Genomic DNA, 20,322 nt, shown 5'->3' on the forward strand with positions numbered 1-20,322 from the left:
ATGATTTATTGATTTACTCTTTCCAAATGTTATCAAATGTTATAGGATTAATAACATTAAGATAGTGAAACAAGTCATTTCTATGGGACAAGTCTATGGGATAAAGTCTTTTGGGGCACGTGTGCATCACGTGACAGATCTGGAAGTTGTAATTCCACGGTTTGGCCACTATGTCAAACTGGCTTCAAAGCCCGGCGCACTTGGGGACTTGATTCATACCCACCACTCAGACTTTTGTTGCAATTTGTTGCTGCATTTATAAGGTTTACATTGAATTGTAATTCCTGTTAATATTGAAGTTTTTTTTTTTAACCAAGCTGCTGGCGCACGATTATTATATTAATAATAAATAACAATTCAGTAAATTTATATCTATGTATTTGTTTGTTACATTTTGTTTAAAAAGTTAGGAAAGCAGTGCTTAAGTCAAGCCTGATGTTGCCTTACACATAAAAGAATGATCACAGTCTCTTCCACACAGTGAGGCATTCAGCTTACTAATCAACGATAAACAATGTATCGGCAGATATCCAATTTATGGTATCGGAATCGGATCAGAACTGATAAACCGTGGATTGGTGCATCCATAGGCTAAATACCCAAATTCTGTGTTGTGCCATTCAGTCAAAGCTCTGTAAGTAAAATATGTAGCAATACTGGCAAAAAAGATTAGAGAATATAGAGAGGCATTGGGGAAACAGATTTTACAGCAGGAGTGGTTTGAGACATTTCTAAGTTTACACTTTATTTCCACCAGTGGAATCCACTGTAACTGAGTGAGATCAAGCTGCCTAAAAACACTTCAGCTGATTTTTTTATATCATTGATGCTCTTCATCTCACAACTAAAAAGTTATCAGAAAGGTATCTATAAAAAATTCCATCTTTGAATATAAGCTGAAGTCTCATCTGTCACTATTTGTTTTAAAAAGTTTTTCAAGTTATTTGTGAATTTGTCACATTAGTAATTAGCCTTGTGTGTGTGTGTTGATTTTGTTTTGTGTCATGTTTCAGTGTGCTACAGTGAACTGCACTTTTTTTAGTTGAATGTCATTGTCCCACTGTGTTGTGTTGTGCTGCATGTGTTCATTTATTTCATTGCACTGGCTCACATTGTGCTCTGCTGCTGTTGTTTGTAATCTGGTGGCTGGAAGCTGCAAACTGATTTCCAAGCAGACAGCCAAATCACCATCATCATCATAGTTATCTCTGCCTCTGTCTCCTGTCATCTCCCTCTTCCATTTACTCTTTCTCTCCATCCTCTCAACTCTCCTCCAGCTCTGCCTGCCAAACTCCCATCTCACACATTTCCTGTCTTCTCAGTCCTCACACACGTTGCCTCCTTTTCCTTCTGTCTGTACATCCTGATATTTGTGTTGCCAGAGTCTGTATACGTGAGCAGCTGGTTGTTCAGTGGATTTTTGGCTTTTCGGTGAATGCAGTCATGCAGCTATGCCGGTGTTTTATGTCTTTTTTGTTAAATGTACATCTGTCTCAGCTGTCAGAGAGCACAAAGAGCAGAAAGACTGACTAATGGTGATCGTTGTGGAGCAAAACAGCTCTAAAATGTGTATTGTCTCATCTGACTTTTCCTCTGTGTGGATGTTGTTTTCAAATGTCTCTCCTTCTATGAAAGATGATACACGATGTCTGTATGAGGCTGTTACTTTTTATCTTAGTGTAAAAGATGTATGTGCTGTAACGTACAACTGTGTTGAGAAGAGCGTCATCTCATTATTTCTAAAACATTAGGTCCATGAATCCATAAGATAATTAATAATATCAACTTTGTTTTACTGTTTTTTAATGATTAATTATTCAGGGGAGAGCATGCATTCGCTCTGCTTCCCACTCATTCAGTACTATTCATTCAAACAGAGGAGCACTGTTGACTAATGTGCAGCTCCATTAATCAACACCATTTTACTTCAGTGTAAAAGAGGATGTCATGGATTTGAAAGGCATAACTATTTAAACACTACCTTGCATTCAAACCTGACTTTTTCAAAAACAAAGAGAGCTGCATGGGAGACATTTTTAGCAGGAGCTTCACAACAGGTAATGACATCAATCATGTGGGGAGTTTCATTCCCATAATAACACATCGTTTTGTGAGCTCAGAATCAAAACACAGCAGCTGCAGTGAGCTTGGATTCAGAGCAGTTACAATGGATTCCAATTGTATGCCAGAGTCACGGCCAGGGTTGAAAATTAACTTTTTTGTCCACCTGCCACTGTGCCTGGTGGATTCCAAAATCTACCACCCACAAAAATTTACCAGCCACTTACTTGTTTCAACCGGCAGTGTGTAACTGCATGAGAAAAATAACAAAACAAGATCTACAATATTCAAGCAATAAGTTATTTTATTTCATAAGGTAAATATTTAAATGCTTAAGGAAAGTACTGACATTCTCTCTCTCTCTCTCTCTCATACACACATATAGGAGGTGTAGTGCTATTTGTTTAAGTACCGGAGAGCACCTATGAAATGCGCGTGGCTCGTTTTGAAGGTTATGTAACCACTGTTCCTACGGTGGCAAGTTTACATACATTAGTCAACTATAACTGACATCACAATCAAATGTTAGACTGACTTTATGAATAGTTTCATCATGTTGAGCATATTAAGCAGCAGTAAGCCAAACATCTAGCTAAGTAGTATTCAGCGATACCCTGTAATGTTTCTTTGCAAATGCATCACAAATGAAGAAACTGTCAGAGGAATGAACGATGAATGAAAGGATGTTTTGCTGCTTTTTCATCTTTACTAGTTAAAGTTAGCTAGCTATAGACTGACACTCAAATGCTAGGCAGCTACCCGCAACTTTTAAGGTGGAATGTTTTCTTGTATGTTACTCAATGCATGAGTTGACGTCGTGAATCAATAAACACATCTTAAATGTGAACCCCTGCGATGAAACACCACATTGTCTCCTTGTTAAAGTGTCTGAGTGAAACAGGCAGACTTGGGATGCTTGCAATTCAATTTGCATTGTGGAATGTCACAAATCACTCTACACTACTTTTATTTACCCGCCACTGTGGCTGGTATGTTGAGCAAATTCACCCGCCACTACACAAAATCATGCTAATTTCTAACCCTTGCCAAGGCACAAAACGTCCCAAACCATTAATGAAAACTTTGCAAACCACTGCACGGCCAACCTTCAGCACCACTGCAGAAAGAAGTGTGCCCTTTACGTAGCAAAACTGAAAGTAAGGGTGTGGAATTCGGGGTCATCAGGATAGGATTCCTATCCTTAACCATGCTGTATCCTTAACCAGACTTCTTGGACAGTCTGTTGGTACAATTAACCACACAGTCAGCAATATTATTCTTCAGATATTTCCATGAAAACGTCTCCAAAAGGCACAAACACGGCCGAGAGGTCAAGTTCAGTGACTCGCTGAGATGACTGGCGGCTGGCAGACAGCAGACCGTTAGCAGTGACGGTACAGGCTGTCACTCAAAGCGGCCACACCCTTAATTATGCAGAACTTTAAGCCTCACTATAATTTAAACGAGTGAGTTATAAAAAAAGTTGGCATGAAGGGGGAAATTAACCATAGAGACCAAACCTGTTTCTTGTACCAGGCTGTAAACATGCTTATTTCTGCTGTAAAGTTGGGCATTTTAACATATGGGGAATGACTCCCTTTTGGAGTAAATTTGATATACTGCAGGTTTTGGCACTTCTGGGTTGGCTTCATTTTTCAGTCCCGGAGGTTGCCGCTTGGTGTAACTACACAGTCTCTGGAAGTACCTACTTCTTCTGGTGATAATGGCAGCAGAAATGACACTGAACTTAGCATCTCACTCTGTCACATTAAAGCAACAGGATGAAAGCAGCTCCAGCAATTTCAACACTTGCAGTCAAACAAAAGGTGCAACACGCTGTTGCAGCATTTATCTGATCCCTGATCAGTGCAAGCACCAGTGAGCGAGTGCTCAGGATAGTGAGCAAATCGTTTCTCTCGCTCAAAGTCCATCTATGTAAATCATCCAGATGTTTGTTAGCTAGCATTCTTAGGACAAGTCCTAAGAATGTTGCAGTTGCATTACCACCCCTCTGGACTGTAGTAGGGCCTACCCAGATCTGCATCTAGCACAAGACAAGCAAACTCGATGCAATTTGATTTTTGATTTTTGAAATAGAGGTATACATGTGGCTAAGAGTGAACTAAAATGTATTCATCTCATTTGGATTTTATCTAGATATGAGACTTTTAAAATGACAAGTGGGGCCTTTAATACTCTACAGGTTGATTTTCAATGGAGTATTCATGAATTATTATGAATTCAGAAGCTCCCAGTGTTCCCAAAATAAAAATGTTTACATGTGAACAAGGCCACACAATTGTTAAAAACACCAACAGGTTGAGTTATATTTCTATGTCAGCAACACTACAGTTAAAGTGGAGCCATTTTTGGAAAGGTGTTCATCTCCCTCGAGAGTAAAATCCTTCACGTGTTACAGGTGTCATTCATGCTGCTGTAGCGAGGACTATCACTGCCACTCGATGAGACTCCCACGAGCCTCGGTGCCTGTCAGCGTGACAGACAGCCCTGCTGCTGATTGAGAGCATTCAAAAGCCAGATTCTGAAGGGCATGAAATGTTTTGCCGAGTTGAAAATGAACCTCCTCACTTCATTAAAGAGCGCAGGCAGGCAACCTGCGGTAACCATCCATCTGCAGTCGAACTTGTTGTCTGTGCAGGGAAGATTTCTCTGACACTGTCTTCAATCTGTCATATCTGCACCAATCTGTTATTTTCTGGTGTTAACTGTTGTAATGTAGCTTTTTGTTGTCCATGCGCTCCCTCAATCTGCCTCATCTGCATCTATTTCAGGAAGAACTTTTCCCAGAATGACTTTCACTACCCATACAATTAGAGGAAACAGGTGTGAACATCTAGTACTCAGTTAGCATTAAAGGGAGACTATGTAACTTTAAAAAGAACATTCTTCCGCTTAAAAAGTTGAATTCATAAGAAATAAAATGCACCCGATTCAATACACTCAGCGATTTTTCCATTAATGTTGGCTAATGTTAGCAAACTTTAGGTACATAATGCTGTATAACGAACGTTATTGAACTAGTTCACTGACTTTACTTCTGTACATGTGCAACTATCACTGTGTTTAAACATTTACCATTAGCTGCAATTGCCACATATTGCCACAGTGGTCGCTGTTCAGGAAAAGTTACATAGGCTCACTTACACATGTGGACAGAAGAAGATATGGATTAAACCAGAAGACCTACAATAAATGGCCAACCTGCTCTACGACCTGAGTTACAGCCACCCTTAAAGAAAAAAAGAACAACATTAAGCCAATTTAAAAGGGGAGTATGGTTGAATATAAAGTCAATGGGAAGATATTGAAAAATTTCTAGAGAACTGCAGTTCCTAGGTTTTCAGATAAGTCTGAATCTGAGTAGTCACACAAAAATACATGTTGGTAGCTATAGGGCTAATGTTTGTGTTCGGTGCATTTGCTGTTTGTAGTAAATAAACACAGACTGCAAAAACACTTCAGCATTCAAATTTGTACAAATCTGATGAAACACAAAATATGGTGCTTTGACTATGTTTGCAGATGTTCTCCATATTCTCCTTATTACCAGTACAGCCTGATATCATTGGTATTGAGTTCATATCAGTTAGTCAATCTATGACATTTTCAAGGCAACCACCAATAATGAGGCAAAACAACTCCAGAGACATGAGTCATGAGGGGTTTTTTTTCCTTCCAGCAACATGCTTCTTCATATTCAGTTCAGTGTGAGGTCTGACAGCCAGCACAACAGCAGTCCTCTCTTAGTAGTTCGAATAAAGCAGTGAGGGATTCAGTACCTTGCTCAAGGGCATTTTGACATTATCTGGTGAGATTAGGGTTTCTCATTCACTTCTGTCTCTTGATACGGAGGTTTTTCCTGAAAGTTGGCTTAATGGAGCCCAATGTACAAAACGCCCTTCATGCATATATTCTGCATCTCTCCAGCGGATAATTCATTTGTGAGTGTTATACAGTACAAACGCATTAGTAAATTTGAACACAAATCTCCAGAGCTAGTCTAGAAGCAGGTTACCAGACAGCTCCTGTAAACTTGGCAGCTGAAAAGAGAGTGAAACCTGACTTCTCCACACAGTTCCCAGAGGGGATTGTGCCAAAGAGCAGCAGCAGTCAATCAAGCATGCAGTTAAAAGTTAGACTTCTGCTATCCTGCTCCACTGCTCATTTTCCCCTCCACATATTTAAAGTCCAACTGGGTAAGAAGGGCAAATTGTCTAAAATGTAAAGCTTGGATGATTTGGAGATACTGTATATGGTTGTTCCTAGTTTCAAACAGTGACATAGATATGAGAAATGCCAGAAGGTGAACTGAAATGCTGTGAGCAGCTTTTGCTTCAGGTTGCAACAATTTGCGGTTGAATGTTTGCAATGTCTGCAATGCAGAAAAATATATGAATCCTTCTTTTGTCTGATTTTGGACACAACAAGAATAGCCTTTCTGGCCTTCAGTATCCCACTGCCCCAACAGTAACAACAGCTGCTCCAGCTGCAATGTACAATTCATTGTACACATTTTTTTTTGTTGCCGGCACATAAAGTTGCCAAGATACGGTAAATTTTAATATCATCCCTACAATGTACTGTACTCTTTGATTGGATTAAATGTAAAATATTTACCCAATGTCTTGTAGTGTAAGGATGGTTGAAATGTCATTTTACGGTAAGTGCAGGAATATAGGGCCCCTATAATTATTAAATGATGGGGGGGAAAAGGGTTACCTAAAGCTAGCTAACCACATCCCAAGATTACAATAGATAGTTACATGAAACACCACCGCACAAAGTAACCTAAATCTATAGCTAATGTATAGCTATATGTTACAAAATGAATTATTTACTCTATCACAAAAGATTAATCACTTGATAAGTCTGAGTCATCTAGTGGCTGAATGTTATCAATAGCACCTTTAATGGCTACATACAGTTTTTACATAAGGCATATGGATACATGGATACATACAGTATTTACCATTCATCTGGTACACTGGTTTGCAAGTGGTCCATCTCAGGTTTGGGTGAAATGTCCCAACTTGTATGGTAAACTCTAATATTTCACACTGGTTTTTACCATTTTATTGGTCATTTGACTTCCTGCCTATTTACAAGCTGACAAAGGCCACCCAAAAGCACCATTAGTTTTCTTTTATATGAGGTCTAATTGGGTCAGACTGGCCTTCAGTCCTCTACACATACCTTTGTTCGCCACTTTTTCCTTCAAAGGTAGCAACTCCTGAATTTTGGACACATATTGCAACATTTGACAACAGTTTTCCAGATCTATTTGCTCTTGTGCATCAGTGATGAAAACCAACACATCTGTGTTACAAAACAGAGAAGTGATGTATATGCAATGGCCATGAAAATAATAGTTTTTTCAGACATCACTTTCATTGTGAGTATACACAGACAACTGCATTAATTCACTGAGTGGCAACTAGCAACAGTCCTTTCCTACAGGACTTGAATGCACCACAATGTCTGTCTATGTTTTGCCAGTACAGGAATGTGACCCTAAACAGTGTTACTGAGTTGTAGAATCAATAAGCTCTCAGTGTCAAAGTCTTATATTATGAAATATGTAGAAGTGCAAAGTTAATATGTAAAACCAAAGCAAGAAAAACATTTGTTTGACCTCATGATCATGATATACAGTAACCAATCCTCTAAATCTGTAGCATTAGCAAGTACAAGATCAGTAACACAGAAATCCAGACTTCCATCACTAGCCACCATGTGGCGTTTCACCTGTAAAACATAACTATAGAAACAAAACAGCTGTTTTCAGGCCAGAATGACTCAGCTCTCTGGATTAGCTCTGAATGTAGAAGCTTCATTAGAGCTGCTTGCCACTATTTACTTTTCCATGCTGTTCTGCTGTTTGCTCACTCTGCTGTGTGTCAGAAGCTGGTGTGAATGACATCGAAATTCAAAGTCACCCTCTGTCCCCTCCTCTCCCTCCCTCTCACCTGATTCTGTCTGGAATTCGGTGGGTCTGGTTGCCGTCGCTCTGGCAGTTGCCGGCGTACTGCGACCGGCTGGTGGACCCCTGGTCCCTCCGCAGAGCCATTGCCCCGTGGGTGAGCACTGAAACGCCTTTGGCAATGCGCCTGCAGGATTAGGGAGAGAACAATGTGAGACCGAGACACTGGGACATATTCAAAGGTCTGTTTGACACTGCTGAGGTCCAGGGAAATACAGGAGAACGAGAGACTGTCTGGGTGGAAGACAGTTGTCACTGCTTGAATAAGTGCATACCCAGTGACAATGAAAATGCAACAAGGCTCAAACTTAATACCACTGAATTTATGAGGAAAAATGAATGGACTCCTCTCCTCCGTATCTTAAAGCTGAACTAGACATGTTTTTTTAAGAACACTCATCTTGCTAGTTTAAATTATGTGTGACTTCAACAAAATGAAAAGTAATTACATATCCATTGACTGAGACACTGTAGAATTGCCCAATTTCTTCAAATGAGGTTCTGGTGTTGGGTGTGTGCACTTCTCTGCACACAGAAAGTGATGAATCAAGACTAAAGAGCAAAATCCAAACGGTCTCCTCCTCAGCTCAAAACTTCTAAGCTTTTGTATAAATCAGAGACCAGCCAAGTTGAGAAACATGAGTGTGCTGTCAGGATTTCTGGGTGTTGAAGGGATACTCCAACATTTTGCATGCTCACGCACATGTGTACACATCTGACCTGCTCATTCTTATAGAATGAGCAGGTCACTTAGGTCTTCTGACCAGGGCTTACTGGCTGTCCCTCACGCTCGACTGAAAACAAAAGGTGATCGTGCCTTTGAAGTGGTGGCTCCAACACTGTGGATCGCTCTTCCTATAGACTTACATTCTGTGGTCATGTCTTTAAAAGCAGCTGAAAATGCATTTATTCAAACTGGCCTTTGTCTCACCTCGAGCTGTCTAGTGTTTGTAATTTTGTGTGTTTTTTAAGGTCTTTGTTGCTTATGTTATTATTTGTTTAATTTTACTGTTTTTGGTCTTATTTTTAACTATTTTACTTTTGTGAAGTACTTTGTGACCTTGCTCTGTGAAAGGTGCTATATTAAATATACTTTTTACTTACTTAATTATGCAAGCACAACTTCAGTACAACACTGAACATCCAGTTTCTAAATGTATTTATGTGTGCATCCTCAGTTCCAATAAATAAATATTAACTGACTCTCTTGCTGTCTGTCTCAGGACAATTTAATAATAGATCAGACTTTGATCTGCAGGAAATTCTCACAGAGCAAGAGACTATCTAAAAGGCACTGCTTTTTAATATGGCTGTAAAGTCACTCTGATTTGTAACTCACTGCATAACAACAACACCAAACACTTCTCACATCTTATTATACATGACGCTAAGATTTATTATGTAAAATAAACATTTAAGACCAACAATAGAATCTTGCTGTATTCCTGATGATAAGGCCTGCTCCAACCATTGAAACCCTATCTAATGAACACAACTCATAAAGCATTTCAATGTCTTGCTTCCATAATTCAGTGCATTACCACTTCAAACAAGCTAGCGGGGCAGGACATGAAGTGAGGAAGGACTGTTGAAGAGAGTTCAAAAGTTCAAAAGTGCTCATAAATTTGATGTGTCACAAATTCTGTCCTCTTCACAGGGAATGAATTCACAGTCATGGCGTTTTCAGGAGGGGAAGCAGGGTGTTCACCGTTGTACTATGTTGCTACCACTGTCACTTTGAAAGTTGTGATATTGATGGTACGGTATATGTTCTGGTCAGGTGATGAATAAAATATGTTGCTCTCCAGGAGGCAGTAATGAAGTTGGGCTATAAATACATTTTTCTCTGATAGGTTATGATATGCTGAATCAGTTAACAAGGCTGAATTTAATTTTGCATTTGACTTGAAAGAGCTGTTAGACTCTCCATCACAGCGAGCATGCCGTTTCTTAGTAATATGTTCACAAAAACTACTGGTCCACATCATAAGCATCATTTTTTTAGTGTCTAGAAAGGCTCTCTGGGGGATCCATCAGCAGCAGCAGTAATAAACACTGCAGCAGAGAGCAGGATGCAGCTACAAAACACACTGTAATATACCACTGAGGGGAGGCGGGGATTACGGTTTCAGAATCATTTCAAACATTTAATTGTAGGAATTTGGAGGACACAGCTGGTGTATCCTTTGCACCCCTCAGTATCCAATTATCCATTGTGCACAATTGTGTAATGGTGCGTTCAGGCGATCCTCATCAACTCAATAAATCAGGAAATATCACGTGACCAAGTCATTTTTACCAGCTATTTGCTTTCAGTCACTCTCAGTCAATGTCTCACTTCAAAGATAACAATGAAAAAACAGTGATGGAAAAAGTTTTCAGATCCCTAAAAAAGAAGCAATACCACAATGTAAAAATACTCCATTACAAGTTAAAGTCCTGCATATCAAAACTTACAATAGACTATATTATTAGAGACTCAGTTTTCACAGATTGATGAACCTGTAAGCAGCATTTTAATGTTGTATCTCGTCACAGTGGAGCTACATTTAACTACTTTACATACTTGAGCTTGAAAGTTCATTCTTGACCTTGAAAACAGCAACAATGCATCATATCTTATAAGCGTTCATATTTTTGGCTTGTAAAACCAGTCACTATAGCTGTCTGTAGTGGAGTGCATTTTAAAGAAGTGTATATAAAAGTATAAAGTAGTATAAAATGGAAATACTCAAGTAAAGTACCTCAAAACTGTGCCTACAGTCGTTGAGTATGTACTTAGTTATTTTTCCGCTACTGGCAAGTTGGTTAATAATGGAAGCCAGGAATAAACTCCAATTTAAGAAAAGTTTGGGTTTTACTGTATGATATATTACCACTTAAACCTTATACCTCGTACATCAGTCACCATTTGATTATTATGTGTTAAAGTTAAACATCACAACTCTGTAAACTCTCGGTATGATGGAACTTGTCCAAAATCCCCACTAATATTTACCTTGTTAGGCATTTGCAGGTCACTTCCTGGTAATATTTTTTTTCCTCTGCTATGTTTATTTAAATATGTGTTACATGAAGTTTACCTCATGAAGGTCAGAAGACCAAAACATTGTCAATACTTTAAAGTGAGGCCAAGTTATTGACAGTGTGCAGAATTTTTGGGTTCTTTCACAGAGGTTTTTGATCCAACTCAGCTGTCACTAAGACTTTCTGGTGTGCGAGAACTTTTTAATAATTTCCTGTGGGTGATAAAAGAGGAAATTTTGACTCTGAGGAGGAGTGCCTGAATGCACCATAAGTTCTGGTCTGAGTGAGGCTAAATCTTTTCATTTGGAGATGAGGTGCAGGTTCAGCCTGACAGTCAGGTCTTCAGAAGGACCCATCTGCATTGGTCATATCCCCCTAAGTATCCAGCCCCAGTCTTGGGACACACCATCTGGGTTTCACAATGAACTGCGACGTTCTGCCTGATAGTGACAAGTGTGCTGGGCTTTCCTTCTAGCATGGACACTAATTTCACAGGCATAGAAATCAGAAGCATTCAAAATGCAGCTTGGCAAGCTGGAAGGAATCCTGCCTCTCAATGGATTCAAGATGGTCAGCAAGTGTTTATTAAAGCACGGAGAGCGACGTGGCAATACCCAAGGTATTAAGGATGATGATTTAAAAAAAAGAGTCATGTCAGAGAGCTCAGTGGACATTTTCACTGCTCGAAACATCTAGTCAAGTTTAGGAACAAAAGCTGTTTGTATATTGATCTGTTTTGTACCAGGGTTTGTACAAAAATAGAAAACTTATTTCACAGTTTCTAGTATTGTTAACAAAACACGAAAAATCCTTAACCTCGTTTGGATTTCTGTTGCAGTAAAATTCAACAAAATCTCCCTTACAAAATGTTCACCTTTGTCCTGCATTACTGAAATGTTTTCATAAATTAAACATCCTTTCTAACCTGACTCCCTCTACGTTTCCTGTCATGACTGTGGAGGATTTAACAGTTAACATCAATAAAGGATTCTACCTTTCAACTGGATTCACTTGGACAGTCTATTTAGATTAGATTAGATGAAAATTTAATGATCCCTGCAGTGAAATCAGGTCATCCCTGCAGCAGAGAATACATCATGGACAGAGCAGGTGGTCGTAAAATGTTACCGTGTACTTCTGTGTGTGGCTGCAAGAAAAAACATGGAGGTGCACAAAGTGTGTTTTTCAAGGATGAAAAAGAGAATGTTTATTTTCTCACTGATCCTCATGTATTTTTAAAATCATAGGGTTGAGTTTCCAGCAGCTTCAAGGCTCGGCATTACAGAACTCACTTAATATGTGTAAATTCTCAATTCAACTGAGAGAAAAGAAACTACTAACACTGGAACTGCATGGATTTTCAGCAACAGTAATAATCGCACAACATAATGTAAATTTTACATAGCACCAGAGAAAGATGCAAAATATTAAAACAGTTCAGAATCAAAGTGGTCCATTTATATTTAAACATTTTCACATCTTATTCTAGAAAAACAAAGGGTTCACTGACCGCGTATCTGCAGGTTTCAGAGAAACAAACGCTGCTAATTGGAAGCTGAATTAATACCATTGAATATAAAATGAGGAAATTTGCCACATAGCCATGAATGTTATAAGAATGGTGGTTGTAAAAACGTGAAAAGGGCACTAACTTTTAAAGCAAGGCTGTATTGCTTTTGAAGGAATAAATAAATGCCACAATCTTCTTTTTATGGATGAAACGTTGAACATCGAGTCATCTGTTTGCTGACTTCAAAATTCATCTCTGCCTGTGCTATTGTTACACTACAGTTTAGTATTTACTTTTATCCTGTAATTGCCATTTGTGGCCACTGTTGAGCAAAAGGTTCGCTTTAATTAAGGGACAGGCCTTTCTGTCCTTTTCTGTTTAGTAAAGCAGATATGGTGGGAATCACCATATATAATATCTTAACAGGTCTTAAATCATTTCCTCTGGACCTGTAGAAACCCTGTTTGAGTCCAACAGCCAGTGAACCCTTGAAACTTGAAGCCCTTCTGCTCTGCTTGTACCTGCGTGGCTCATCCCTCCAGCCCTGCGGCCGGACTGCGAACAAGGCCTTGGGCAGCCCCTCCAGGCCCAAACCGGACAGGGCAGGTCCCACGGCGAACCACATGTGACTGGGCCCGTCCTGACCCGCTGCCCAGGCTGCCCGGAAAACCAGCTCAGCCTCTTCCAGGGAGCAGTACAGCAGACGGACCTGGAGGAGGAGAGGGACGGAGAGAGTAAAGAAATGGAAGGTGGGAGGCAGAGGGTGGGAAGTAATTAGTAGAAAAGGAAGCAAGGAAGAGGGAGGAAAGTAGGAAGGAGGGATGGAAAAGGACAGACGTGGCAGGAGGGAGAGTAGAGGGATAAAAGTCAGAATAAGAGGAATAGATGGACAAGATAAGCAGGAGTGGGTTTAAAAAGTCAGAGTAAAGGATGAATCAGTCAAAAGAAAGGAAGGAAAGAGGAGGGGAGGGATGAACACAATGAAATGAAAGAGACAGGAGAAGAGGGAGAAAAGGAATAAACAAATGAGAGGTAGTAGAAAAGGATGTAATTAGAAAAGGAGGGATGTAATGGAGGAAAGGTACAGGGAGTAGGGAATGAAGGACATGAAGTGGATAGGGAGTGGAAAGAAGAAAGACAGGACATTTAGGATTGAGGAAGAAAGGGGCAGAAGGGAAGGAGAGAAGACAGGAAAAAGACAAGATTAGAAAGAAGAGGGGAGAAGAGAGCAGGTATTGAAGAAAATATGCAAAAAAAGATAAGGCCAATAATAAGAAGGGAGATGGAGAAAAGGAGGCATAAGAAACCAAGAAAGACGAGAGGGCGAAAGCGTGAGGAGAGAAAGGAAAAGTGATAGACCGAGGATGAAAAAATGGCAGAAAAAGAAAGGAAGGATAGATGGATGTGGAGAACAAAAGAGGAAAAAAGTGAATTTCCATCCCATTTTTCATTGTCTGTGGTTCTTGCTGCTTGGTCCCATAATGCCCTTTCATGTTTCCTTTACAATTATGAATTATATTCTTTATACATCAGAACACTTGGTGCATTTGTACATTAATGCTCCTCTTTATTTATTTATTTATTTTTAACACAGTGAGCTGCACTTGAAAAATGGTGCCTCTTGGTCTGCTTGCATTTCCCCTTCATACATTATTAAAAGAGGGGGGATTGAATGGGGGGAGCAAGATTAAAAAGACAAAGTGAGAGTAAAAAACGTTAAACTAGAAGAGGGTGAGAAAAAGGAAAGAGGCTGCTGTGTGTGAGTGTGTGTGATTGATGCTGAGGGCACTTCAGATGATTACTCAGAGGAAGCACTTGAGGAAAATTTGCGCCACAGTTTTGTACAACAATTGCAGAGGTTATAAAACTGAAATTAGTCAAAACCAAAAGGTGAAATGCTTTACTAACACACTCTGATACCAGCAGGCTTGTGGAGTGTGGATCCTGTCACATGCTGCACATTCGCCGCTGTTACTCGCGTCAGAGAGGACGGCAAGATGACGCCGATCCCTCCCACTCAGCCAACAGCTGATGGAATCGAGGTCGGCATGAGGTCCAAGCTAACGCTCAATCCTTGTCAACCACATCCTCTGAGCAGTCAGGGTACATTTAGAGCTCTTTACATATAGCACTGGCATTTCTTGAGCTTGAAGTTTGTCACGCTATATGTATGAAATAAAGAGGATCCAGTCTGTCGAAGTGTTCTCCTCTCATCCTTGGAAGAGGGAGTTGAGTTCCCTCCTTTCTGCCATCCTTCAGAAGGAGGAGTAATTTGTTATAATTTCGTGCCATCAATCACTTTGTTAGCGCAGGTGTCTCATTTTTCAAACGTTGGACATCTAATTTTGGAAGAAAACATTTCATTTAGATCCCTGTGGGTGTTCATATTTTATTGTGACAGAGCTTAATCGCATCAACATCCAGGCAGAAATGAAAGAAGTCTCTTTCCAAAATGGCAAATACATGCACACAAAAATACATCTTTTACTAGAGAACTAGGATTTGATTTCATTTTGTGACACAATTGTTTTTTCTACACTGTGTTGCCTGTTTTTAAACAGGTAGGTATTTTACTTTCACAATGGAACACTTCCATGTTCACCCTTGAGAGCTAGCAATAACAGGCAACTTTAATTATTATGCCAGATTTAAACTTTTGGTTTAAATCTGGCGTACTCAAAGTTTTTGTAATTGTCCATAACAAAAAAAAGCAGCCCTTCATATAACTTAAAGCTGCACTGGTAAAGATGTTATATTGACAATGGATCAAATTACTTTGTGTAATGTGAGCAGAATCACTCGTGGCAATCCCACAGAGAATTTTCTCCCAACTGTGTGGTTCCCTTCAGCTCTATGGTGCGTTTTAGCATCTTTAGGATCACTGTTTTGGTTGTATAGCCCACAAATGTACTGTTTGTTTTACTCCCACAGCTCTCATCAGTTTTGTTTTCAGCAGCAGCTGTTTTCAGCAAACAAGCTCTGATTAACCCACTGTACACTACCTGGCCAGCACCAAACAAGACAGACAGACATAGCTACTAGCTGGTGAATATACAGTATGAGCATTTATCAGCTAATTTTTTCTCAGGAGTTGGTGGAATCCAAACCTAAAGCTAAAAGGAGAGTGAGTATTGGACTTAAATTCGCCAGGTGGCTAGAAACATGACTCCAAATTAATGCTAACGTTGTGCCATGTCTGCTGGATGTGTGAAAAGGCGACTGTTTGCTAACACATTCACCACGACAATTTTACAATGTGATAATATATCAGTGAACAGTTTGTTCTGCTGCCCCCAAGTAACCAAAAACATCTGTTAATACTGCTTTAACTAAAAACTACACTTTAATATCAAAGTCTGAATTAAAAGGTAAATAAATTGCATGTAGTCTCTGTTGCTGCACTGCTTGATTTGTCATGCATTTGTTCTCCTGTAGTGATAAACTTAAGTGATTCAGACACGTAGAGGAAAAACAGCACGCCTGCTATCTTGCTTACCAGTCACAACACCTAGATGCAAATCATCAGCTGATGCCTGCGGTATGCTAATTAGTGAAGGCAAGCTTTGAAGTAAAATAAATGGCCCATGCTGCACTACAGCCTCCCCAGTGCCTCCAAGATTATGCATAAAAGACACGTAAGATTAATAATTTTGCATTAGCTGTGACAGAAAGTTGTCAGGTCGGCGAGGCACATTTACATTTGGTGAGGGGCAGAGGAATTCTTTGGGGGCACTGGAGGCTAATTTTAATTTCAGGTGTAAATGAAATACAGATTGTTCGCATCCAGATACGGCTTGTGTTAATGTACAATGAGAGAGGGAAAGACGGAACAGGAGCAGAAGAGAGGATGAGAGTGAAAGAGAGATGGTGAGATAGGGAGAGCAGTAAAGAAAAGTCTCAGTGGGAAACAGTTCTCTCTGTCTGAATTATGCTCACATCACAGCACAGACGAGGCTGAACCAAATTTAATCAATAATTCCACCATCAAGAGTGCGTATGTTTATGTGATGAGGGGATTTTAGCAAACACACACACTGCAGGGCTTGTCCAACTCACAAATACCATTCAGTACTAATGCTACTATAGATACATTATGAGACAGTACCATTTGGTTTTTCATCAACGGCCTGAGCGTCATGGGAGGATTATGCAGAAATTTGCATGCAACCCCGCTAGCAGCATTTTAAAATGGAACAGTGACAAGGTGTGAGCAACATTACACAATAATGAAAAAACAGGCAGTATCATAGTACAATGGTGGACAAGTCACTGCAGCAGATCAGCACTCCTGAAACCTGAGGAACCAACACAACCCAAATCTGGAATCCAAAGTTTTCTCTTACCTTGGCTAAGGGTTTATAGCTCCAGGTTTTGAGTGGGCTCAACAGCACCCAAAGACAGCAGGCTACATCTTATCTGTCTTAATTACCTCCGCCAAGGAGGTTATGTTTTCGGTGTTGTTGGTTTGTTTGTCTGTCAGTAGGATTGGTAGACTTGGTAGAAGGGTGAAGCATGGGCCAAGGAACAACCCGTTCAATTTTGGAGCGGATCCGAATCAGGGGGCGGATACACAAATTATTTTTCACTTTCGCTTACATTGCAAGATAGGTGAATTCTAACACCGGTGTCTATGGCAAAATGAACTGAATTTGACGCACATGCGTGAACCCGTCGTGATTAAAGTGAATGGTGTGCCGCGACTACCACCTCAAACATCACTGTAGAAACAAATGTAGCAGGTATGTAAGAAATAATAAAAGAAGAAGAAATAATAAAAATGCAATCACTAACAGATTTCCAGGAAAGGGGTGTGTTGATCTGATAACAGACTTTTGTGTAGGATGCTCTGATATTTCCTCACTCAAGCCATTTCGTTCATTGATCTTCGCTCCACCAAAACAGATTTAGATTAAGCAGATTAAGCAGATTAAGCATTGGAATTTACTTTATGATACAGTAGCAGACCAGATCAATTTCCAGATTACCCAAGAATCGAGTGAGGAGACAGAAATGAGACAAACCCATACACTTAACTAAGGCTGCTTCCAAAGCACACTGGTCCCTAAGGCAGGAAGACCAATACAGATACAATAAGCTATTTTTTCAAGGACATGTGCTCATATATTGTTGTAAAAAATGCCAAATTTAGATGGATGATACTGACCCTGCACCTGATGAACACAATACGCAGAGGGCAACATTTCAGTGGGAAAAAAAAGCATCCTTGGAGACTGTCCAAAAACTTGTCCTCTGCATGACTGCATGTTGTTTACTATTGTTGGTGTGGAAGTGGACATTTTAGTTGGGGACATTTAATAATAGTTCAGCAGCCACAGCAGTTCTCAGCTGACAAATGAATTTTAGCACCAGCATGTTAAGGTAGTTTGAAGTAGCCTACCACCTGACATTTCCTGTACATGTTGGACCTTTGAAAACATAAATGTGACACCTGCAGCTGGCTTAAGATTTAAGACAACCTTTAAATCCACAGGCAGAAATAGCAAGTCTACAGAAGGATTTCATGTTGCGAGTTGAGAATTTGATCAAAACTAATGGTAGGCAATGATAGAGACACAGAATATGGTCAGTCTTTTTTGCCATAAATACCAATGTCATTGCCAATACAAACATTCCACATGATTGAATTTACCTTCAAATCATTAACGAGCAACATACACATGGTTTCACAATCCATCCAATAGTTGTTGAGACATTTCACTTAAAAACAGAAACGTCAACCACATGGTGACTATTATCATTAAGATACATTGTCTAAGCACCATGAATGTCTGTACAAAATGTTGTTCCAATCCGTCACATAGATGAAAATATTCACAAAATAAATGAAAACTTTGACCTGCTGGTGGTACTAAAGGATCACCAAAGTCAGTAGGATTCATCCTCTGGGAACCATGAATATCTGTACAAAATTTCATGGCAATCCACCCAATACACTATTTATGGCAGACATTTTGATGCCTGCACAATACCAGAGCCCTGCAATTTTCTCACCTAAATGGAATGCAGCCATCATTAATATTATTACTTCCACCTGTGCTTTCCTGCTTTGACAAGTCAAAATCTCTGCTGTGAAAAGGGTCTATCGTTGTTGAGATATTTCAGTCTGGACCAAAGTGGTGAACCGAAACACAAACCAAACTGGCAGACAGTCAGGCCGACAGACTGACATTTCCATCCATTCACCCATCTTCTAAAATATGCTGCACCTGTACAGACTCATCTTCTCAAAAAAGACATCTAAATGTGTACATCTCCACATCTAAAGCCCAGTTCATTCACTCCCTCGCTATTCAACATTTCATATCACTTTCATTACATTACATCATGTTCACTCTGGCCCTTTTGCTTTTGGTCCATTCTCTCTCTTTCTTTCTTTTTCTTTCTTTCTCCCTTTCATGAACTTCATTTTAACAAAGGTCATTTACACTGACAATGGTAAAATGAGAGCAAGGAATGAATACGAACAAAAAGGGTACAGTGTACAGAAAGAGAGAAACTTTTTCTTTGTTTGCAAGTCTGCATTGAAAACCCTCACACAAGTGGACTGTTTTTAATCATGCAGATGAAGCACCGCTGAAGTGTCCCTCAGCAAAGTACTGAACACTCAATGTTTAAGGAGAACAGCTGAGTGCAGAGCTGCAACAGTTAAACGCTGCAGTTACACTACAAAGCTCCCAGGTGTGTATGATAGTGTGTGTGGGTGTGTGTGTAAGTGGTCCCCCAGGATGTCAGTGTAAATGAATAGTGTGTCCTCAGTCAACCTCCCCTAAATAAGGCTTTTACTGCAAGCAAGTAGCTACTTTTAAATGGTGAGATGTTATGGCTTCCCTCAAAACCTTTCCTCTGGTTAAAACGTGTGAAGAAGTAACTTATAATGTCATAACTGTAGGTGAAAAGAGAACACTGCAAATATATTGACCTGACAGAGCTTTTTATCCTGATATTGATTTTTTTTTTGTCCAGCTGAAATTAAATTGAATGTTTTTTTTCTGCTACAGCCTACAGAGGAAAACTGAAAAGGGAGAAGTTTAGATTGTTTTTGGTATTTGGTTTCATGATTGCGCCCCCTATCTATGCATCAGAATGCCGTTGCTTATTTGCATGTAGCCAATCAAATAATTTCTTTTTAAACTGCATTAACTGTCAATTTTCTTTCATTGGCTGATGGTGACACTGTCTAACAGCCAGACAACACAAAAACAGATTAGCTTTCCTTCCTATCTTCAAACATCGACACATGTATAATGTTGCACTTTGGCAAGCTACCACACAAAAGTGCACTACAAATGTCAGTTCGCAGGCTAGATAGCAAAATAACTAGTCAGCTGCAGCACATTACACAGCTGCTAATGTCAAAACTGGTTTAGGTGCTAAATAATGTGGTCGGTATTCTTCAACACTACTGTCAACAAAACGACTAACAAAATGTGACAATCACCTCAACAGTGATTTTTAAATGAAAAATGTGATGACTTTTGTCATTTCAGTTGGACTAGAAGTATTTTTAATTCTTCTAATGGTCTCCAAATGTTTCTGTAGTTTTCTTAAAGCCAAAGTCCCAATATCATCTATTCTTTCATTAATTCAATCAATGCGCTTGCATAAGGATCTTGCCACTTTGTTTGAAAAAACATAAAAAATTATGATTATTTATTTTTAGATTTATTTTGTCATTCTTGTTTGAATTCCCTGAAGAAGGCAT

The 20,322-nt window shown here is 39.6% G+C and overlaps 1 protein-coding gene across 2 annotated transcripts in view; it reads right to left on the bottom strand.

Annotated features, from left to right (window-relative positions):
* The window catches only part of grin2da (glutamate receptor, ionotropic, N-methyl D-aspartate 2D, a), a 275,479-nt gene that overhangs the window by 103,369 nt on the left and 151,788 nt on the right, over positions 1-20,322 (bottom strand). For both annotated transcript variants that reach the window (XM_044171737.1, XM_044171738.1), the window contains 2 exons: positions 13,121-13,308; positions 8,049-8,189 (listed from right to left, as the gene is read on the bottom strand). In XM_044171737.1, the coding sequence (XP_044027672.1) occupies positions 8,049-8,189; positions 13,121-13,308 (329 nt within the window). The remainder of the gene's footprint in view (positions 1-8,048; positions 8,190-13,120; positions 13,309-20,322) is intronic.

The sequence above is a fragment of the Siniperca chuatsi genome, linkage group LG17 (genome assembly GCF_020085105.1).
Source record: "Siniperca chuatsi isolate FFG_IHB_CAS linkage group LG17, ASM2008510v1, whole genome shotgun sequence".
NCBI classification, from domain to species: Eukaryota; Metazoa; Chordata; class Actinopteri; order Centrarchiformes; family Sinipercidae; genus Siniperca; species Siniperca chuatsi.